Source organism: Myxocyprinus asiaticus, chromosome 42, assembly GCF_019703515.2.
Source record: "Myxocyprinus asiaticus isolate MX2 ecotype Aquarium Trade chromosome 42, UBuf_Myxa_2, whole genome shotgun sequence".
Lineage (NCBI taxonomy): Eukaryota > Metazoa > Chordata > Actinopteri > Cypriniformes > Catostomidae > Myxocyprinus > Myxocyprinus asiaticus.
Window position 1 is genome coordinate 36,077,955 of NC_059385.1, and position 23,443 is coordinate 36,101,397.

A 23,443-nucleotide genomic window follows, 5' to 3' on the forward strand; every position below is an offset into this window, starting at 1 on the left:
CGGGGCCGGGCTGGAATGAGACACACCCAGTCCCCAATCAGCCTGATGGGGCGCACGAGGGTTAAAGGCGGCCGGGGACGACAGTTCGAGAGAGAGAGAATTGCAGGCAGCTGTACTGTGTGTTTTTGGTTGTGTGTTTTGTTTAAATTGTTTATTAAATTATTATTTATATTATTAAGCCGGTTCTCGCCTCCTCCTTTCCACTGAACCCCTTTACAGAAAGGTTTTCAAAAATTTGATACCATGCAATTGACATTCTTTGCTAATATTTTTTCATCTGAAATCTGTCAAAATGCCTTTAGGATTTAAGGGGTTAAATATAAATCTGTTCTTCACGCTATCATATGACTCCAGAAGACTTCAAACACTACAGCACACGAGTTGTATGGAGTACTTTTATGATAATGTTATTATGCTTTTTGTAATTATTGGAGCTTGACAGCCACAGCTCCCATTCACTTTTTTATATGGAAAAGTGCAGCACGAACATTCTACCAAACATCTCTTTTTGTGTTCTACAGAAGAAGAAAAAGTAATTGGGTTTAAAACAACATGACGATGAGTAAACGATGACAGAATTTTATGTAAACTATTCTTTAAACCCACCTGAGACATTCGGGTGGTGGTTGCCGGCAGCAGTGGGCGGCTGAATTTTTTCTGTGAGCCAATGGCTGCAGGGAATGATGGTGCGGAAAACATGGCCGCCACTGAGTTGATGATCCTGATCCAGGACTCCATCTCATCAGGACTCCTACAAAGAGACATTTTACATGTTCAGATGAGGAAACTGGAAAACACTTTCTCAATCTAATAGCTGGTTTAAGGAAACCTTCGAGGGTTAAAGCACATGGGTTTGTCATATCAATCCGCCTGTAAACAAGAAACTTGGTTGAAACAAATAACGCTTTTGGGTATGAAATGATCATTGTATCTCTTTAAAAGCTATTCAGTTTTGTTGGAGGTTAACTAGATATCCAAGAGCAGAACGACAGATTTACATCTGTAAAATAATAAATTCTGATCACAAAATCTCTACATTTCCAAAAATCTTCTGCCGTTTTCTGCACAACTACTCGTAGAGACAGTTGCGTTATTATTTATATATACGTGTATATATTTTTTATGCCAGCCTAATATTATGGTATAATCCATTTGAGATAAACCCACCCAAAGGGACACATAAAAAAAAAAGAACTGTGGTTGATCACTTTACATGTCGATGAGACGTTCTCTTCCTGTCTAATAAACTGCGATACGCACCAGACTTTATGCTGTTGAGTCAAAGGTCTGACTGCGTAAGACTACACTCACTACAGGACGGAACCAAACACTCTTAATTACAAGAACATCTCTCAGCATACTGGATGAAGAAGAAATAAAGGTCTGCAGCCAGGCGAATCAGAGAGATAAGAGTGTTTTAATTGAGCTTGAACTCAGGCATGAAATTAGATTTGGAGTTGTGGGCAGGTCTGGTGTGTGTGACATCAAGCATGTGATGACTGCATAGGGCTCTTACTGGGCCTGGAAGAGGAACACTCTCCAGTCAGCAGTCTTGAGCTTCAGAACGTTGGGTTTCTTCTCATAGTCCATGGCTTTGATGGCTAGAGCATGATGCACGCTGATGGCGTTCTTTAGATCGTCCTCTGATAGAGCTTTTTCTGGCTTATACTCATCCTGCAGGGCACACACACACACACACACACACACACGATGAACAACATATGAGCTGTTAGAATCAACTAACAGACAATCACAATACAGCACTGTACAGGGCATTAAACGGTGCTGTGTTCAAAATGAAATACTAGCTAACTACTAACAGTGGTATGCTACATACTGTTTAATGTGGTGTCCAGTTATCTAAATCAGTGTTTCCCAAACTTTTTAAAACTATGGCACCATTTATTTTTATACTAGTTAACTAGTCTACTGGATAATGCAGCAGCAAAATTAACAGTAATTCCAGTCAAAGTCTTCAGTGGAAAAGAAGCCAGTTCTCTTTGCAAATTTTTTTCAACATGTATCTGGACTTTAAAGGATTCAGATCTCTTTTTTGTTAACTTCAGTTGTAAGATATCAGTCCACTTTTCATTCACAATTATTTTTTGGAACCCACTCAACTTAAATATTGTTGTAATTTATAAACAAATAATAATGGTGATAATAAATTATTATTATTATTACTGACTTTTAAAATTAAAAAAATACAACAGTAATATATTTCAGTCAAGCACCTTTAACTTTAAAACCCTCTGGCTTTTATTTAGATGGTCAGAACACTCCAGGAAGTCCTGTAAGTGTGTCTGTATGTAGGCGAGTTCAAAGTAATTTAAATCGCTTCTTATTCAAAATCTGGTGAAATGCACCTCCGCTGCCTTTCTAAATGCATGTTATAAGTGAACCGAACTATTGAGCATCTACAGTACATTACATTATTGTATGTTACTGTACATTACGGTTTTTGAATATTCAGACGTTTTGCTGGACATTTTAGTTGGAGGTGTGGCTGTGTTGTTCACAGCGCTGCCGAGTATTCAATAGGGCTGCACCTAACGATAATTTTTTTTATCAATTAATCTAACGATTCTTTTTCCGATTAGTCGATTAATCTAACGACTAAATTGCAGATTATTCTAAAGATTTTTTATAATTATAACTTGATTAATATAACAATTAATTAACCCAAAATAAATATACAAAACTTGTCTCATTAATATTTCAATATTTTATTAAATCATCTTCTCTTAAACACAAACAAATGTACAAGAAACAAAGTGTGCACTGCAGGGCATTATTCTGCAACAAAAAACAGTGTTACTATGAATGAAAACTTTAATACAGTGAAAAAGACACTGTATTAGCATAACATAAATATATATAAATAAATACAAATTTCCAACATTCTTTTGAATGTCCATGTACTAAAATAAAATATTTGATGCCATGAATGTACCTTCATTAACTATTAGTATTATTTTGAATGGCCATGGAAAATTAAACAATGTGATGATAATTTTACCTGGTCGCAAAAAGTAGTCTGTTAATTTACCTGATGAACTTTCACCTTTTGCTGACCCTTTATGCTTCACAGAGCTAATGTGTGCTTCTAAATCATTTGCACCTTTATTAGCAACTGACACATAAGTTCCAGCTTTACATGTCATACATTCTGCTTCCCACGGATCTCGACCTGGACGAAAGCATGGGAATTTTTTGTGCAAATCTTCTGTAAATTTGCACTTTCGTTTGGGCATTGTTTCCACTCAGCTGTCATTTGCTGCTGCTGTCAAGCAACTGTTTGATGCTGAACACAACAGTGCTTTGCGCATTCGCGGAGAGATTGACAAGCAGGAATTTGGCCAATAGTTGCTGCAAGCCTCTTATAATCGACCAATTGTTGTGCAAGAAGGCGGGACTTACAAAGAGGGGTTAAAGCAATGCAAATATGCGCGAACACACAATGAAGTATTAGACCAGATGCACATCATAATGCAACTAAAGCTGAATCCCGGACATTTTTGCAAATTTAGAAATCCCAGCCAGACACTTTTTTAAGGCCCGAAAAAGAGTAGACGTGTGGTCACCCTACGTTAGCAGCGGTGCAGAAATTACTTTTAACATGGGGGCGATGAGGAAACATTTAGAAAATCAATTTAAAGTGACTACTACTAACAGAAACACATGTTGTAATACTAATATGTCATGCTTGGGTGGGGACAAAAAGTAAACAGGACTTATGGTCAGCTGCCTTGCTGCCGTCTTGACAAAGCGCTCTGGGATGCTTTCGCTTCAAGTGTTCGTTCATGGCGGTTGTACTGCTGTGATAAGCCATTTCCAATTTGCATAGCTTACACAGCACCACATTGTTGGGTCTCTGGCTAAAATACTCCCACACTTTAGATGACCGTAGGAAAGTATTTTTTAGCTGCAGCTTGTTCTTCGGGGGGATCCATACTTAAACTGGGCGCTGTCATTTTAATTACTCCATTGCAACGCGCCGACACGTTATGCAAATCGACGTATTTCTGTAATCGATGACGTCGATTACGTCAATGAATCGTCCCAGCCCTAGTATTCATCTTGCAAATCTCCGCTCTCTTCCTAACAAAACGGACAAACTACATCTCCTCACCCGCACAAACAAGGACTTTTCAACCTCTGCTGCCTTGTGCTTCACAGAAACCTGGCTGAGTGAAGCCATTCTGGACAGTGCATTACATCTGCCGGGCTTTCAGCTGTTCAGAGTGGATCGCACTTGGTGTTAACGGGGAAAACGAGAGGCGGTGGAACATGCTTTTATATCAATGAAAGTTGGTGTACAGATGTAACAACGTTAAAGATGATGTGCTGTCCTAATTTGGAAGCACTCTTTATTAACTGTAATAGTGAGTGTTTACATCGCGCCAGATGCGTGTTTGAATGCCACGCTGCAACAGCTGGCTGATCAAATCACAGACACGGAACAACAATACCCGGACTCAGTTATTTTTATTCTTGGGGATTTTAACAAGCAAACCTCACATGTGAACTGCCCAAATACAGACAGCATATTACATGCCCCACCAGAGACAGAAATATACTGGATCACTGCTACACAACAATAAAGGATGCATATCGCACTGTCCCTAGAGCAGCTTTGGGACTATCTGATCACTGTCTGGTTCATCTTCTTCCAAACTACAGACAGAAAATAAAATCTGCTAAGCCTATAGTAAGGACTGTAAAGAGCTGGAACTACAAGCCGGCTTTGACTGCACTGACTGGATTGTTTTTGAGGCTGCAGACACCAATCTTGATGAGCTCACAGATACTGTTACATCATATATCAGTTTCTGTGAGGATATGTGCATCCCTACTAGGACTTATTTAACAATGACAAACCATGGTTTACAGCAGAACTCAGGCAGCTTCGTTAGGCCAAAGAGGATGCTTACAGAGGTGGGGATAAAGTATTGTACAATCAGGCCAGGAACACACTGAATAAAGAAATCAGAGTAGCTAAAAGAAGTTACTCTGAGAAGCAGAAAAACTAACAAATTACAGGACTTCTACCCCCAACCCTGTGGTGGACCAACAACTGGCTGATGACCTGAATGTGTTCTACTGTAGATTTGAAAGGCCCAATCTCACACCCCACACCCGCTCTGACCTTCACTTCACACAAACACCAACACCTCCTGCAACACCCCCTCCTCTCCCCTCCTGCTACTCAACCTGCACTTAAGATCTGTGAACTGATTTTCAATAGATCACTGGAGCAGTGTGAAGTTCCCTGCTGCTTCAAACGCTCAATCATCATTCCTGTCCCAAAGAAACAAAAAATCACAGGACTTAATGACTACAGACTTGTCAACCTGATGTCTGTGGTCATGAAGTCATTTGAGAGACTGGTGTTGGCCCACCTGAAGGACATCACTGGACCCTTTCTAGATCCCCTTCAATTGGCTTATCAAGCAAACAGGTCTGTGGATGATGCAGTCAACATAGGATTGCATCATATCCTGCAACATCTGGACAGACCCGGGACATATGCAAGGATCCTTTTTGTGGACTTCAGTTTGGCTTTTTGTGGACTTCAGTTCGGCTTTCAACACCATCATCCCAGCTATACTCCAGAATAAATTACACCAACTCTCTGTTCCCACGTCTATCTGTCAGTGGATTACCAGCTTTCTGATGGACAGGCAGCAGCTTGTGAGACAGGGTAAATTCACTTCCAGCACCTGTACAATCAGCACTGGTGCCCCCCAGGGATGTGAGCTCTCCCCACTACTCTTCTCCCTCTACACCAATGACTGCATCACCTCTGTCAAGCTCCTGAAGTTTGCAGACGACACCACTGTCATCGGCCTCATCCGAGATGAAGATGAGTCTGCATACAGAAGGGAGGTTAACCAGCTGGTTGTCTGGTGCAGTCAAAACAACCTTGAGCTGAACACGCTCAAAACGGTGGAGATGATTGTGGACTTTAGGAGGAACACTCCAACACTGTCCCCCCTCACCATTCTAAACAGCACTGTGGCAGCAGTGGAGTCATTCAGGTTCCTGGGCACTACCATCTCACAGGACTTGAAGTGGGAGAGCCACATTGACTCCATTACGAAAAAGGCCCAGCAGAGGTTGTACTTCCTTCGCCAGTTGAGGAAGTTCAACCTGCCACAGGCGCTGCTGATACAGTTCTACTCAGCAGTCATTGAGTCTGTCCTCTGCACTTCTATATCTGTCTGGTTTGGTTCAGCTACGAAATCAGATATCAGAAGACTACAAAGGACAGTTCGGAATGCTGAGAGGATTATTGGTTGCCCCCTGCCCTCCCTTCAAGGTCTATACACTTCCAGAGAGAGGAAAAAGGCTGGAAAAAACTCACCCTGCCCACTACCTTTTTGAACTCTTGCCTTTTGGCCGACGCTTCAGAGCTTTGAGCACCAGAACCGTCAGGCACAGGAACAGTGTTTTCCCCCAGGCTATCCATCTCATGAACAGTTAAAACTGCCCCATTGAGCAATAATTAATGTGCAATACACAGCTTAATCTTTTTATATTATCCAACACATCCAACCTCTTCTGCCATTACATTCCCTTGCACTGCATATAACCGATTTGTATTTAGATTTGCACTTCATATGTGTATGTGTGTATGTATGGATGTATGTGTGTGTATGTATGCATGTATATGTATGTATGTATGTATGTATGTATATATATTATATATATATATATGTATTATGTGTATGTATATATGTGTATGTGTGTATATGTATGTATGTATGTATATGTGTGTGTGTGTGTGTGTGTGTGTGTGTGTGTATATATATATATATATATATATATATATATATATATATATATATATATATATATATATATATATATACTTTTTCCTTTCAATATTTATTTATTTTTTATTCAATTTTCAATTATATTATAAAAGTCTTGTTGCTGTTTTGTATTGTTGTGTACTGGAAGCTCCTGTCACCAAGACAAATTCCTTGTATGTGTAAGCATACTTGGCAATAAAGCTCATTCTAATTCTGATTCTGAGTGCTCAAATAGCAGCAAGTGCCTCACCAGCCTGCGTGTGCTTATGTGTGTGGGTCAACAGAGTCACGTCATTCACTAACGGATCGGTGCATCCCTAGAACAGGCAGTTCTGGTAATGGAAACTGCAGGAATACTGCATCCCAATTACCACACTTGTACTACAGTACTGAAAACTGCAGGAATACTGCTTCTGAATTACCACACTTGTAAAGCAGTACTGAAAACTGCAGGACTAGTCCATTCAAATTACCACACTTGAACTGCAGTACTGGAAACTGCAGGAATACTTCGTCCACATTTCCACACTTGAACTTCAATATTGAAAAATGCAAGAATACTGCATTCAAATTACCACACTTGAACTGCAGTTCTTAAAAACTGCAGGAATACTGCATTCAAATTACCACACTTGAACTGCAGTTCTTAAAAACTGCAGGAATACTGTATCCAAATTACCACACTTGTACTGCAGTACTGGAAACTGCAGGAATACTGTATCCAAATTACCACACTTGTACTGCAGTACTGGAAACTGCAGGAATACTCCGTCCACATTACACACTTGTACTGCAGTACTGAAAACTGCGTCCAAATTACCAAACTTGTACTGCAGTACAGAAAAATGCTGGAATACTGCGTCCAAATTACCACACTTGTACTACAGTACTGAAAACTGCAGGAATAATGTGTCCAAACTACCACACTTGTACTGCAGTACCGGAAACTGCAGGAATACTGTGTCCAAACTACCACATTTGTACTGCAGTACTGAAAACTATAGGAATACTGCATCCAAATTACCACACTTGTACTGCAGGAACTGCAGGAATACTGTGTCCAAACTACCACACTTGTACTGCAGTACCGGAAACTGCAGGAATACTGTGTCCAAACTACCACATTTGTACTGCAGTACTGAAAACTGCAGGAATACTGCATCCACATTACCACATTTGTACTGCAGTCCTGGAAACTGCTGGAATACTGTGCACAAATGATCACACTTGTACTGCAGTACTGAAAACGGCTGGAATTCTGCGTCCAAATTACCACACTTGTACTGCAGTACTGAAAATGGCTGGAATTCTGTGTCCAAATTACCACACTTATACTACAGTACTGAAAACTGCAGGAATACTGCATCTACATTACAACACTTGTACTGCAGTTCTACTGTTGTTCTCTTGAACTGCACTCCTAAACTTAATAAATTTGCTGTACTTCCCTTCCCTGCAAAACTTGACCAATTACTGGAAACACAATATAGGTTATTAGCAATCAGCAATTTATTGACATTCAACTGTTTTAAAAGGTTTAAAAGCTTTTAAAGACGTGTCTGGCCATTAAGACACCTGAGAATCAGCAACTCATTATTTCAAATTAAACATTCACTAGCAAATTTAAAAGTATAAAATAAAAAAATAAAAACTGGCAATGTATAAATATTAGCACTGTCAATATGTCTCTATATATACACATATTTTCCTGTCAAAATGCATTTAGTTCCTACTTAAAAAAAGAAAAGAAAAAACAGTGTGCGACAATGTTTTACTAATATTTTCCAAACAAAGCCATTCACAGAATAAAAATAGAAATGCATTAAAATAGCACCAAGTAACATTAAACGTTTCCCAAAATCTAAGTGGGAGATACACAAATTTAAAGAACTTGTCCCTATAGATTGCGTATTCTTTGCAGTGCACATTAAATCTCTTAAACCCTCATTCTTCACAATACTAATGGTCTAACAGGCTGTGGCTGTTCACTTTTTCTACAGCAAAGTCGCATTCACATGATTTGTGCCACTTTGAATTACACACGAAAATCACTGCGTCTTGAACCCTATTTAGATGCTAATTGTCTTACATGGGGATGTAATGTAATTCCAGCATTTACCGGGTCTAGACAGTGATTTTATTGCCGTCCGAATCCAAAACGTCGGTGTTTTTCTCCCACCACCAGCAAGAAAATTCCCAGCCGAATTACCCACTGTTTTTTGACAAACTCCAAGGTTGTGTGGTGATTTAATTTCCAACCAAATCTATATCTCTGAATTTAAAAGCACAAATCAATCCAAAAGCCGTTTTGGAAAACCTTTTTAACCTCTGCCAAGTGCCGTTCGGTTACGAATTGTCAAGATGTATGGTAATATGCATGTGTAGAAATGTTGGAAATTATTCACATTAATAAAGCTACATCCCCGCTCCACCACACTGAGTGGGAGATCTTATGTAGAGGAAAACTAGAAAAAAAGAGGTTGTGCTAACCTACATTTTCCCGAAATTTTCTATACCATACGTGGTATATATGTGGCTTTTTCCTCTCTCCCTACGCACTTGTGTGTGTGTGTTTGATTGCGTGCATGAGAGTGAGAGAGATCACGCGAGCAACTGTTGATACGCTCTCATCTCAGTTTGTGAGAAACGAAAGCACGAGCAAAGTGCATCGTGTTCACCCTATTTACACTTTAGCATAATTCCAAATATATTTGCATAGCTATGGCGAGCAGGGCGGGGGCCGAGCAGCATCTGGGCACAGCGAGGCCAGGAAGACAAGTGGTGAATGAGGTCCACCTGTGTGCCACACCGGTCCCGCGTTCCAGTGAGGGGCGGCGGAGTATTTGAGGAGAGGAGACAGCAGCAGATGAGAGAGACGCACGGAGCTGACTGTGTGTGTGTGTGTGCTGACGTGTCAGTGTGAAGCGACTGCTGAAAAGCAAGCCTTCTGTGTATATGGTTTCGTATTGCTGAAAAGCAGTGTGTTATGTGTGACACTGAAAAGTGTAGTACCGTTGTGTGTAATTAAAGTCTTACTTGTATTGTCAAGCCGGTCCCAGCTTCCTCCTTTGCCATCATTGAACTGTTACAATAGCCTATATTTGAAAATGTATTTTCACAAAATATATAGAACGCAGTGTGTAGACAGGAATTGTCCTCTTGCTGTCACCATATGGACAAGTGCAACTGCATTCATGTGATCCACGACTAGTAGGCACGAACCCAACACGTTGACAAGTGGCAGAACTAACCAACTAGTCGACTAAACTGTACACACCCAAATACAAATATTACATGTGACTAACCACGTGAGAAGCAAATTTCTGGGTTCGTATGATGACCGAACTCACTATTCCACCATGAATTAATTGTCATCCGATGTGCGTTTGTTTTTACAGACGTCATCCTGAGAAACAATGACTGTCTGAATACGGCTTTGTTTTGCTTTTAGCGCTAATTCTGCCCTCATAATGATAATTTACCCAAATAATCATGTAAGATGGAAGCGCAAAGAGGTGTCAAGGAAATGCTGGCTGCTTCACTCCGACGAGTCGTGTGAATGTGGCTTTAGTTTGCTGCTTTTTTGTTTGTTTTGTACAAAAAACACAGTTAATAGGTCCTTTCTCCATCACTTTGATCACCAACTCAGAATTGCTGCTGTGTGTTTGTTTGTGCTGTGTGCGTCTGTGTAAGATCCCCCTGGTTACATCGCAAAGGTTCCGTCCTATTGCAACCAGCATTTAGATCTCACACAGAGCTGAATACGATGGCAAAACTGAATGTCAATTGGTAATTATGTTAATCGCATAAAAAAAAAATAAATGCAAACATCGTAAACGAATCACATGCTTTAATTTCGACAGCCCTAGTTCAGGCACTTTTGAACTGTAGTTTTGTTTAATGTGAAAACTGCACTTACAGTTGCAGTTCAATTTATACTGCAGTGCAGCTATTTGTGCAGCTATGTGTAGTTCACAGCTATTTGTGAACTACACAAACTACAGCTGTACTGCATTGATTTGAAATTGTACTACACTGAACTGCTATTATTTTGCAATGTACTGCAGTTATACCAGTGTTGAATGCAGATATACTTCACTGAACTGTAGTTATACTACACTGACCTGCAATTGTACTGCAGTGCACTATATCAGTACTGCAGTTAAAATGCATTGTAAGTACAGTACATTTTGTCATTATCGTACTACACAAAACTGCACTTTTTACTACATACACTGTAGTAATTCTGCAATTAGACTGCAGGGAGGTTTTTCAGCAAAAGCAGCAATCAAACATAAAAAAATTGCAATTTAAAAACATTAAAGTAATCTAAAGTAAAATAAAACTACTTAAATTACTGACATAATCTATACTGTGTGATTATTAGATTTACATTAATACCGATTCAATGCAGTCAGAGTTTGTCTGATAAGCAGACCAGTCATTGAAATGTACTGGGCTTACAGTTACTGAAGTTATCTAGCCAAGTACGTTGAGTGCTTTTCTCTTTTTCTTCTTAATATTGTTGTTTGATTAATATTAATGATTGGCCTAAAACAGTTGCAGCCGTTCTATTAGGCTTCATTTCAACATCACACAGATCCAATATTTCGAGATATAAGATTTCTGTTTTGTCTGCTTATTACACCCACGTGAGACATTAACATTAACGGCTGTGCTTTATAATATCGCATCAAGATGTCATAGCTTTTTGTCCTGTCTGTTTACACTCGTAAAACAGCAGTTTACATTAATATCGCATCAAGAGGGGCATTTTTACCAAGATGCATTTGACCTCTCTCATGCGCAGCTGCATTCACTATGAGACACGAGCACTCTATAGAGCACACACTGATGTACACATGTGAACTTTTGTAGTCAAACAGATTGTGTCCCTAATTGAGTCAGATCTTGGTATTGCTGGTACTTTTAACATCGGTGCCTATTAAAATATTGAACTGAGCAGAGACTGATCTAAATGCAGGTATTTTGCATTCTGATTCCAATTTTGTGTAAAATGTCTTGACTTTCATCACTCTGATCAAATAATGAGTCTTAAAAGATAAAATATGATTAAAAAAATGATATGTTAAAATCAAAGTTGACATTACTGTACTTCTAGTTCATTCATCACACTGGAAATGGAAGGTTAAGTTGAGAGCATTGCATTGTGGGATAAAGTATTCCATGCACTGTGCTCTTTTGTATACTGCACATTTTGACACATGGTCATCTGGGTATTCCATACAGAAAATGTGCATATAGTGCACAGTATAAATACTAATATATATTAGTGGCAAAATCTCAGGGCCAGCAAAGCCTTCTCTGCTGATCTAACAAGAAATATTTTTTCATCCTTTCATTCTCATTCACCTTTTTGCCTATGCATTTTTAATCGCTTTCCACTCCTAATTCATCTACAAACGAATAGGGGAAAATGGAGTTTTTTCAATTAAAATGTATTGCTCGATGCTTACAAGTGAAGCGTGATGGCTGTTTCAAATTGCATGCCAAAGCAGCACGTGAGCCTGAGCTCCACCCCGTTTATCAATATTTCTACAGAATCCCTCAACAGTGCAAGTGAATAGGCATATAAAGTAAGATTCATCAGCAAATCAGATTGATTTACTTGTTCTTGGTGGGTGTGGTCTTTAGGATATGTCCCAGTCGAGGCCTTCTAGCTGGCCTTGAGTGACGCAACCATGCTTTAAATGATGTACGTAATTCGAAAATGAAGAGTGCAAGATCTACAGTAGCTGACGAGTTGGCTCACATCACTGCTGCTATTGCCATTGAGAAAGAGATCCTTATGGATTTAAAAACCTGAGATGTAAACAGGAAAGGAGGGCTGATTTTCACTTCAAGTAAATTGTTAAGTTCTTTTTACATTGTTATAGAAACATCAGGAGTTTTCTAAGTGTAAATTAGTCTGATGGAGCATTCAGTGTCGGTTCAGGTTTTGAAAAGTAACCATGTATCCTTACGAAACAAAATTTATTGCAAGCAACATTTAAATCACAAATATTATTAGATAGCTTTTTCCTGGTATTAGACCTCCTTGGTTTTGGCTTTTGAACGTGGACGTGTTTTTAAAATGTCAATTGTTATTATTAGTTGACTGCCACGTAATGTACGATGTCCATAGGCATAGGCTATGTAGTCTTATTAATCATGAAACTGTGTTTTCTTATTGGCATGAATTGCACTGAAGGCATAGGACTTAAAATGCACAGCCCGCCATCTGATTATATATATATATATATATATATATATATACACACACACATATACACAGTGCATCCAGAAAGTATTCACAGTGCTTCACTTTTTCCACATTTTGTAATGTTACATCCTTATTACAAAATGGATTAAATTCATTATTTTCCTCAAAATTCTACAAACAATACCCCATAATGACAACGTGAAAGAAGTTTGTTTGAAATCTTTGCAAATTTATTAAAAAAAAAAAACGACAAAAAAAAAAAAAAAATCACATGTACATAAGTATTCACAGCCTTTGCCATGACACTCAAAATTGAGCTCAGGTGCATCCTGTTTCCACTGATCATCCTTGAGATGTTTCTACAACTTGATTGGAGTCCACCTGTGGTAAATTCAGTTGATTGGACATGATTTGGAAAGGCACACACCTGTCTATATAAGGTCCCACAGTTAACAGTGCATGTTAGAGCACAAACCAAGCCATGAAGTCCAAGGAATTGTCTGTAGACCTCAGAGACAGGATTGTATCGAGGCACAGATCTGGGGAAAGGTACAGAAAAATTTCTGCAGCATTGAAGGTCCCAATGAGCACAATGGCCTCCATCATCCGTAAATGGAATAAGTTTGGAACCACCAGGACTCTTCCTAGAGCTGGCCGCCCGGCAAAACTGAGCGATCGGTGGAGAAGGGCCTTAGTCAGGGAGGTGACCAAGAACCCGATGGTCACTCTGACAGAGCTCCAGCGTTTCTTTGTGGAGAGAGGAGAACCTTCCAGAAGAACAACCATCTCTGCAGCACTCCACCAATCAGGCCTGTATTGTAGAGTGGCCAGACGGAAGCCACTCCTCAGTAAAAGGCACATGACAGCCCGCCTGGAGTTTGCCAAAAGGCACCTGAAGGACTCTCAGACCATGAGAAACAAAGATTGAACTCTTTGGCCTGAATGGCAAGCGTCATGTCTGAAGGAAACCAGGCACCGCTCATCACCTGGCCAATACCATCCCTACAGTGAAGCATGGTGGTGGCAGCATCATGCTGTAGGGATGTTTTTCAGTGGCAGGAACTGGGAAACTAGTCAGGATCGAGGGAACGATGGAATGATGAATGCAGCAATGTACAGAGACATCCTTGATGAAAACCTGCTCCAGAGCGCTCTAGACCTCAGACTGGGGTGAAGGTTCATCTTCCAACAGGACAACGACCCTAAGCACACAGTCAAGATAACAAAGGAGTGGCTCCGGGACAACTCTGTGAATGTCCTTGAGTACCCCAGCCAGAGCCCAGACTTGAACCCAATTGAACATCTCTGGATAGATCTGAAAATGACTGTGCACCGACGCTCCCCATCCAACCTGATGGAGCTTGAGAGGTCCTGCAAAGAAGAATGGGAGAAACTGCCCAAAAATAGGTGTGCCAAGCTTGTAGCATCATACTCAAAAAGACTTGAGGCTGTAATTGGTGCCAAAGGTGCTTCAACATAGTATTGAGCAAAGGCTGTGAATACTTATGTACATGTGATTTTTTTTTTTCCATTTTTTATTTTTAATAAATTTGCAAAGATTTCAAACAAACTTCTTTCATGTTGTCATTATGGGGTATTGTTTGTAGAATTTTGAGGAAAATAATGAATTTAATCCATTTTGGAATAAGGCTGTAACATAACAAAATGCGGAAAAAGTGAAGCGCTGTGAATACTTTCCGGATGCACTGTATATACACATTTATACATACACTGTATATATGTACTGTATATACAGGGTGCCCCCAAAAAACAGGGCCACAATGGTTGATTGCTCATATCTTAAAAATGCATAAAGGCGTTGGCACGATTTTTGGTGTACTTCTACAACATTTTGTAAACAACAAAATAATGTCACAGTGACGTCATTATGAGCAACAACTTGCTACATATAATTTAGCTACGTTTTCAATGGCATAAAAAACATAGGTACTTCCCTTTCACCATATGGCCCTATTTGTTTTTGGGCCCAAACGATTTCCTTATTTATTTATTTGTTATTTGTAGTTGATCTCATCAACTAAATGTAAGAGTTATGTTTTGATTCCGTTAACAAACACAAAAATACAGATCATGAGGATAATTAAACAATTTCAATTAATATGATGAAAATATGACAAGAAATAAATAACATCGCAAGATATTACTAACACACTAAGAATGTTAGAAGAAGCTGAAAGAGCTGAACACCGTAAACTAAAGCCCTTTACAAGCTCATATATTTAAACGTATCTTAAATATATGAGATTAATCAGCTAAATAAACAACATAAATGGAATATTACAATGTACAGAAGCAAATGCACAGCTGAAATTGAACAAGTTACTAAATGAACAACTTGCATTGTGAATGGGCCGTTGCTGTAAAAATGCGCTCTGTACTGCAAAAAGTCTCCAGAATCCACAACACAATAACTAAGAATCTAATACTGTTAATGCTATTATTTCAGACATTTACAGTATTTCAGGTTTTCTCATTTATTTCAGGTCTCATTGACTGCTGCATGACTCATGCAAGCTCAAAAATAAACACATAAATAAACTATATTACTGGACAATGAGCGGGCACTGGGATGCTTTTCTGGACACTTTTGTCAGACCTGAAATAAATGTGTGAATGTGATGCATAAGAGCGCTAATCTCGTCAAGAAAATCAATGCCGAAAACATTCATCAACAAAGGTATATTTTATTTCATCAACTATAACGAATACGAGATGAAAAAGCTGCATCATGACGATAATTAAACGATTTTATTGAAGCGTACTGTTGACAAAAATATGTTGAGAAAAGATTATACTGAAAGATATTAACAGAAGAAGAAACATCTAGAGAAACATATATTTATAGAAGAATATCTTATATATGGATTCATCAAATCCAATAATCCAGTGTGTTCCGCTTGCACTGCGCGAGGGAAATGTGCCGAACACAGACAAAATGAACCGCTTTAAAACGGGTTAATTACCTCACTATGACTAAAACAAAAAAAACTGTTAACTTAATTAACATTGTGCAGAAGAATGTGAATGATTATTGATCATGTTTGAATAATCGTCATACCTTCTGCAAATACAGGATCATGCCTTTGAGAACAGCATCGAAGGTTTTCCATCCTCTCTTTCCTCTGGGCGCTAAAGAATACATAAAAACACATGTAAAACTTATGATAATAATGTCACATCATTCACCCAAAAGTTCTGTTCTCATTTGCATATTCAAACTTGAAGCATCATAATCCATAATAAGACATACGAGAACCAGAGGTGTTAAACCTGACATGACATGTCCTAACGTGGCATACACAGGCGGACCGTTTGTGAGTAGTGGAAACCTTTAAATTTGCGTCTCAAGATAACTGTTTTCAGTTGTTCTTCCTCCTCAGTGAGCGGTTTTCATTCTGTTTCAGCTGCTTGTGAGGTTTATTGAGGCGTGCTGCCACCTATTTACGTGACTCATAAAAACGAAGTGTATCTAAATTAAGTAATAAAAGTACGGAATGTTAAACGGCAGCCCTAATTTTAAGTATTTGAAAATATTTTAATATTGAAAATATACATATTTTTTTATTTTCCTCTATGCCTGTGCAATATTTTTCAAGTTTTTAAAGCCTGAAAGGAAATCATACGTATATCCCTATTTCATTATATGATTTCAGAATCAGAATCAGAATGAGCTTTATAGCCAAGTATGCTTACACATACAAGGAATTTGTCTTGATGACAGAAGCTTCCAGTGCACAAACAATACAACAACAAGACAGAAATAATAATAATAATACAAAATAGAATAAAAATAAAAAGTGAATAGAAAATATACAGTTGAAGTCAGAAGTTTACATACACTTAGGTTGAAGTCATTAAAACTAATTTTTTAACCACTCCACAGATTTCATATTAGCAAACTATAGTTTTGGCAAGTCATTTAGGACATCTACTTTGTGCATGACACAAGTAAATTTTCCAACACTTGTTTACAGACAGATTGTTTCACTTTTGATTGACTATATCACAATTCCAGTGGGTCAGAAGTTTACATACACTTTCAACTGTGCCTTTAAGCAGCTTGGAAAATTCCAGAAAATTATGTCAAGCTTTTAGGCAATTAGCTTCTGATAGGCTAATTGGAGTAAATTGGAGGTGTACCTGTGGATGAATTTTAAGGCCTACCTTCAAACTCAGTGCCTCTTTGATTAACATCATGGGAAAATCAAAAGAAATCAGCCAAGACCTCAGAAAAACAAATGTGGACCTCCACAAGTCTGGTTCATCCTTGGGAGCAATTTTCAAATGCCACGTTCAAATCTGTACAAACAATAGTACGCAGGTATAAACACCATGGTACAACACAACCATCATACTGCTCAGGAAGGAGACGCATTCTGTCTCCTAGAGATGAACATAGTCTGGTGCGAAAAGAGCAAATCAATCCCAAAACAACAGCAAAGGACCTTGTGAAGATGCTGGAAGAAACAGGTAGACAAGTATTTATAACCACAGTAAAACGAGTCCTATATCGACATAACCTGAAAGTCTGCTCAGCAAGGAAGAAACCACTGCTCCAAAACTGCCTTAAAAAATTAAGACTACAGTTTGAAAGTGCACGTGGAGATGAAGATCGTACTTTTTGGAGTAAGTGTCCTCTGGTCCGATGAAAGAAAAATGTAACTGTTTGGCCATAATGACCATCATTATGTTCGGAGGAAAAAGGGTGAGGCTTGCAAGCAGAAGAACACCATCCCAACCGTGAAGCATGGGGGTTGCAGGATCATGTTGTGGGGGTGCTTTGCTGCAGGAGGGATTGGTGCACTTCAAAAAATAGATGGCCTTCCAATTGGACAATGATCCCAAGCATACCTCCAAAGTTGTGGCAAAAAGGTTTAAGGACAACAAAGTCAAGGTATTAGAGTGGCCATCACAAAGCCCTGACCTCAATCCGATAGAAAATTTGTGGACAGAACTGAAAAAGCATGTGCGAGCAAGGAGGCCTACAAACCTCACCCAGTTACATCAGTTCTGTCTGGAGGAATGGGACACAATTCCAGCAACTTATTGTCAGAAGCTTGTGGAAAGCTACCCAAAATGTTTGACTCAAGTTAAACAATTTAAAGGCAATGCTACCAAATACTAACAAAGTGTATGTAAACTTCTGACCCGCTGGGAATGTGATGAAAGAAATAAAAGCTGAAATAAATAACTCTCTCTACTATTATTCTGACAGTTCACATTCTTAAAATAAAGTAGTAATCCTAACTGACCTAAGACAGGGAATGTTTTCTATGGTTAAATGTCAGGAATTGTGAAAAACTGAGTATAAATGTATTTGGCTAAGGTGTGTGTAAACTTCTGACTTCAACTGTAAGTATATATAGAAGTACACGATAAGACAAAAAGAATATATACATATGTACAAATACAAATCTTTTATATACAGATAGGGTATATATGGCAGAAGAGATAGGGTATGCTGGATAAATATATATAGACTAAGCTGTGTATTGCACATAATTATTGCTCAGTGGGGCAGTTTTAACTGTTCATGAGATGGATAGCCTGAGGGAAAAAAACTGTTCCTGTGCCTGATGGTTCTGGTGCTCAGTGCTCTGTAGAGTCGTCCAGAACGCAACAGTTCAAAAAGGTAGTGGGCTGGATGAGTGGGGTCCAGAGTGATTTTTCCAGCCCTTTTCCTCACTCTGGAAGTGTTCAGTTCTTGAAGGGAGGGCAGGGGGCAACCAATAATCCAACCAGCACTCCGAACTGTCCTTTGTAGTCTTCTGATGTCCGATTTTGTAGCTGAACAAAACCAGACAGTTACTGAAGTGAAGAGGACAGACTCAATGACTGCTGAGTAGAACTGTATCAGCAGCGCCTGTGGCAGGTTGAACTTCCTCAGCTGGCGAAGGAAGTACAACCTCTGCTGGGCCTTTTTCGTAATGGAGTCAATGTGGGTCTCCCACTTCAGGTCCTGTGAGATGGTAGAGCCCAGGAACCTGAATGACTCCACTGCTGCCACAGTGCTGTTTAGAATGGTGAGCAGGGCCGATGCTGCGGTGTTCCTCCAAAAGTCCACTATCATCTCCACTGTTCTGAGCGTGTTCAGCTCCAGGTTGTTTTGACTGCACCAGTGTGCCAGCCGTTCAACCTCCCTTCTGTATGCAGACTCATCGTCATCTTGGATGAGGTCGATGACAGTAGTGTCATCTGCAAACTTCAGGAGCTTGACAGAGGGGTCCTTGGCAGTGCAGTCGTTGGTATACAGGGAGAAGAGTAGTGAGGACAGCACACATCCCTGTGGGGCACCAGTGCTGATCGTACAGCTGAATTCCGCCAGTCTCACTAGCTACTGCCTGTCCGTCTGAAAGCTGGTGATCCAATGACAGACAGATGTGGGAACAGAGAGTTGATGTAATTTAGTCCAGAGAATAGCTGGGATGATGGTGTTGAAAGCCAAACTGAAGTCCACAAAAAGGATCCTTGCATATGTCCCTTGTCTGTCCAGATGTTGCAGGATATGATGCAATCCCATATTGACTGCATCATCCACAGACCTGTTTGCTCAATAAGCAAATTGAAGGGGATCTAGAAAGGGTCCAGTGATGTCCTTCAGGTGGGCCAACACCAGTCTCTCAAATGACTTCATAACCACAGACATCAGGGCGACAGGTCTGTAGTCATTAAGTCCTGTGATTTTGGGTTTCTTTGGGACAGGAATGATGGTGGAGTGTTTGAAGCAGCAGGGAACTTCACACTGCTCCAGTGATCTGTTGAAGATCTGTGTGAAAAGGGGGACCAGCTGGTCAGCATAGGATTTTAGACAAGTGGGTGAAACACCATCTGGGTCCTGTGCTTTCCTTGTCTTTTGTTTCCGGAAGACACGGCATACCTCCTCTTCACAGATCTTAAGTGCAGACTGAGTAGCAGGAGGAGGGGGGTTGCAGGAGGTGTTGATGTTTGTGTGAAGTGAAGGTCAGAGCGGGTGTGGGGTGTGAGACTGGGCCTTTCAAATCTACAGTAAAACACATTCAAGTCATCAGCCAGTTGTTGGTTCCCTACAGTGTTGGGGGATGGTGTCTTGTAGTTGGTAATGTCTTTCAGGCCTCTCCACACTGATGCAGGGGCCTCAAAGGCCCCTTGAAATATTTCAAGTTAAATATGAATAAATGACTTCTTAAGGTGTATGAATTACACACACTCCTTGAGAAGTATAACAATTTCTATGACAATTAATCATCAGCCAAATTTCAGAATTGTGACACAACTCTACTGCAACACAAATCAAAGCCTAAATTACAAATGAGAAGGAAAAAGCTGACTTTGTGTTAATACTGTGTAAATAACAACAGCTTAGTAAAAAAAAAATATTCATCTGGAGGGTTTTGCACAGTGTGAACACTGTACAATTGTTAGTATCTGTTATTTAAAGATATTTTGTAAGGAATTTGTGCCTCGAAATTACAGGAAATCCATTTTAATGTGTTCTTTAAAGAAAAAGAAAATACATTCTTAAGGGTGGATGATATACTATTTATATACTTGCAGTTGGTTCAACCAAAAATTCATGACATTTGTAAAAAATGTGTTTGGATTTTTTATTTTTTATTATTAATTAATGATTAAATTCTGAAAAACTCATGTATTCAAGGTGCATGAAAAATATTTTAATATCTTTTACTTAATGGTAACACTGCATGACATTTACCAGTTGCATGACTACCGGTCAAAAGTTTTCAAAAGTTTCAACACTTGACTGAAATGTTTCTCATGATCTTAAAAATCTTTTGATCCAAAGGCGTATGCTTAAATGTTTGAAATTAGTTTTGCAGACAAAAATATAACTGTGCCACCATATTAATTTATTTCATTATAAAACTAAAATTTTATAAAATAAAGAAAAAGTTTTTGAAATTGATGACTTGGAACAAATAATAAAGAAAAGCAGCCAATAAGTGCCCAACATAAATGGGAACTCCTTCAATACTGTTTAAAAATCATCCCAGGGTGATACCTCAAGAAGTTGGTTGAGAAAATGTCAAGAGTACATGTCTGCAAATTCTAGGCAAAGGGTGACTACTTTGAAGATGCTAAAATGTAACACAGTTTCAAAACTTTTGACCGGTAGTGTGTGTATGTGTGTGTAATATATACACACACACACACACACACACACACACACACATTTTATATATATATATATATATATATATATATACACACACACACATACATACACACACACACACACACATATATATATATATATATATATATATATATATATATATATACACTCTATTGCCAAAAGTATTCGCTCATCTACCTTTAGACGCATATGAACTTAAGTGACATCCCATTCTTAATCCATAGGGTTTAATATGATGTCGCCCCACCCTTTGCAGCTATAACAGCTTCAACTCTTCTGGGAAGGCTTTCCACAAGGTTTAGGAGTGTATTTATGGGAATTTTTGACCATTCTTCCAGAAGCGCATTTGTGAGGTCAGACACTGATGTTGGATGAGAAGGCCTGGCTCGCAGTCTTCGCTCTAATTCATCCCAAAGGTGCTCTATCGGGTTGAGGTCAGGACTCTATGCAGGCCAGTCAAGTTCTTCCACACCAAACTCGCTCATCCATGTCTTTATGGATCTTGCTTTGTGCACTGGTGCGCAGTCATGTTGGAACAGAAAGGGGCCATCCCCAAACTGTTCCCACAAAGTTGGGAGCATGGAATTGTCCAAAATCTCTTGGTATGCTGAAGCATTCAGAGTTCCTTTCACTGGAACTAAGGGGCCAAGCCCAGCTCCTGAAAAACAACCCCACACCATAATCCCCCCTCCACCAAACTTCACAGTTGGCACAATGCAGTCAGACAAGTACCATTCTCCTGGCAACCGCCAAACCCAGACTCGTCCATCAGATTGCCAGATGGAGAAGCGTGATTCGTCACTCCAGAGAACGCGTCTCCACTACTCTAGAGTCTAGACTCTAGAGTCCAGTGGCGGCATGCTTTACACCACTGCATCCGACGCTTTGCATTGCACTTGGTGATGTATGGCTTGGATGCAGCTGCTCGGCCATGGAAACCCATTCCATGAAGCTCTCTACACACTGTTCTTGAGCTAATCTGAAGGCCACATGAACTTTGGAGGTCTGTAGCGATTGACTCTGCAGAAAGTTGGCGACCTCTGCGCACTATGCGCCTCAGCATCCGCTGACCCCGCTCTGTCATTTTACATGGCCTACCACTTCGTGGCCGAGTTGCTGTCATTCCCAATCACTTCCACTTTGTTATAATACCACTGACAGTTGACTGTGGAATATTTAGTAGCGAGGAAATTTCACGACTGGACTTGTTGCACAGGTGGCATCCTATCACAGTACCATGCTGGAATTCACTGAGCTCCTGAGAGTGCCCATTCTTTCACAAATGTTTGTAGAAGCAGTCTGCATGCCTAGGTGCTTCATTTTATACACCTGTGGCCATGGAAGTGATTGGAACACCTGAATTCAATTATTTGGATGGGTGAGCGAATACTTTTGGCAATATAGTGTGTATATATATATATATATATATATATATATATATATATATATATATATATAGACACACACTACCGGTCAAAAGTTTTGTGTGTATATATATATATATATATATATATATATATATATATATATATATATATATATATATATATGTGTGTGTGTGCGCGCAAGGAATAATTGACTCCGTCAAGTTGAATTATTGAAAAATAATGCACACCTGAGGTGGTAATTGCACCTCGGGTGTGCATTATTTTTCAATAATTCAACTTGACGGAGTCAATTATTCTGCTAATACCACAGTTACCACACCTTAAGACATCGTTCAGGTTTTTATCTCAAGACATTTTCTGGTTTTCTCCCCTAAAACGCTCTTGTGAGTGGAACTACTTTCTTCTTCCACGGATTCAGCGTCTTGCTCAGATACAGCTCAACACTTCATTGCTAGTTCGAAAACATCACTTTAGAACTTGCAACAGAGGATTGCGAGGCTTGCGCTGCTTTATTGTAAACTTACTGGAGTAACAAGTTAGTGTGTTTGTGCGTGTGTGTGAGAGTTTGTGTGTGAGTTGTTTTTGAGAGATCGAAAGGGAGAAGCTCAGAAACTGAGAGAGTTTCTGTGGGATTACCTGTGGGATTACTTTTATTTGTTGCAGCTCTCGTCAGAAGTAACATCGCTCACATCAAACAGTAACATCAAAAAGTAACATCAAAATCACCAAGATATAAGTTTAAGCACTTCTCAGCAGCAGCGAGTGTCGCCATATTTCTGATGTAAACCTTAACAACTGTTTTCAACCCTATTGAGATGCAGGAGTGTGCTGACATGACGGCTCTGTTTTTTGCTCGTGA

The 23,443-nt window shown here is 39.4% G+C and overlaps 1 protein-coding gene across 8 annotated transcripts in view; it reads right to left on the reverse strand.

The window, feature by feature from the left end:
* Window positions 1–23,443, reverse strand: part of LOC127432445 (PH and SEC7 domain-containing protein 3-like) — a 180,608-nt gene that overhangs the window by 13,108 nt on the left and 144,057 nt on the right. For all 8 annotated transcript variants that reach the window (XM_051683530.1, XM_051683529.1, XM_051683531.1 and 5 more), the window contains 3 exons: window positions 16,121–16,191; window positions 1,517–1,674; window positions 607–751 (listed from right to left, as the gene is read on the reverse strand). In XM_051683530.1, coding sequence (XP_051539490.1) covers window positions 607–751; window positions 1,517–1,674; window positions 16,121–16,191 — 374 coding nt within the window. The remainder of the gene's footprint in view (window positions 1–606; window positions 752–1,516; window positions 1,675–16,120; window positions 16,192–23,443) is intronic.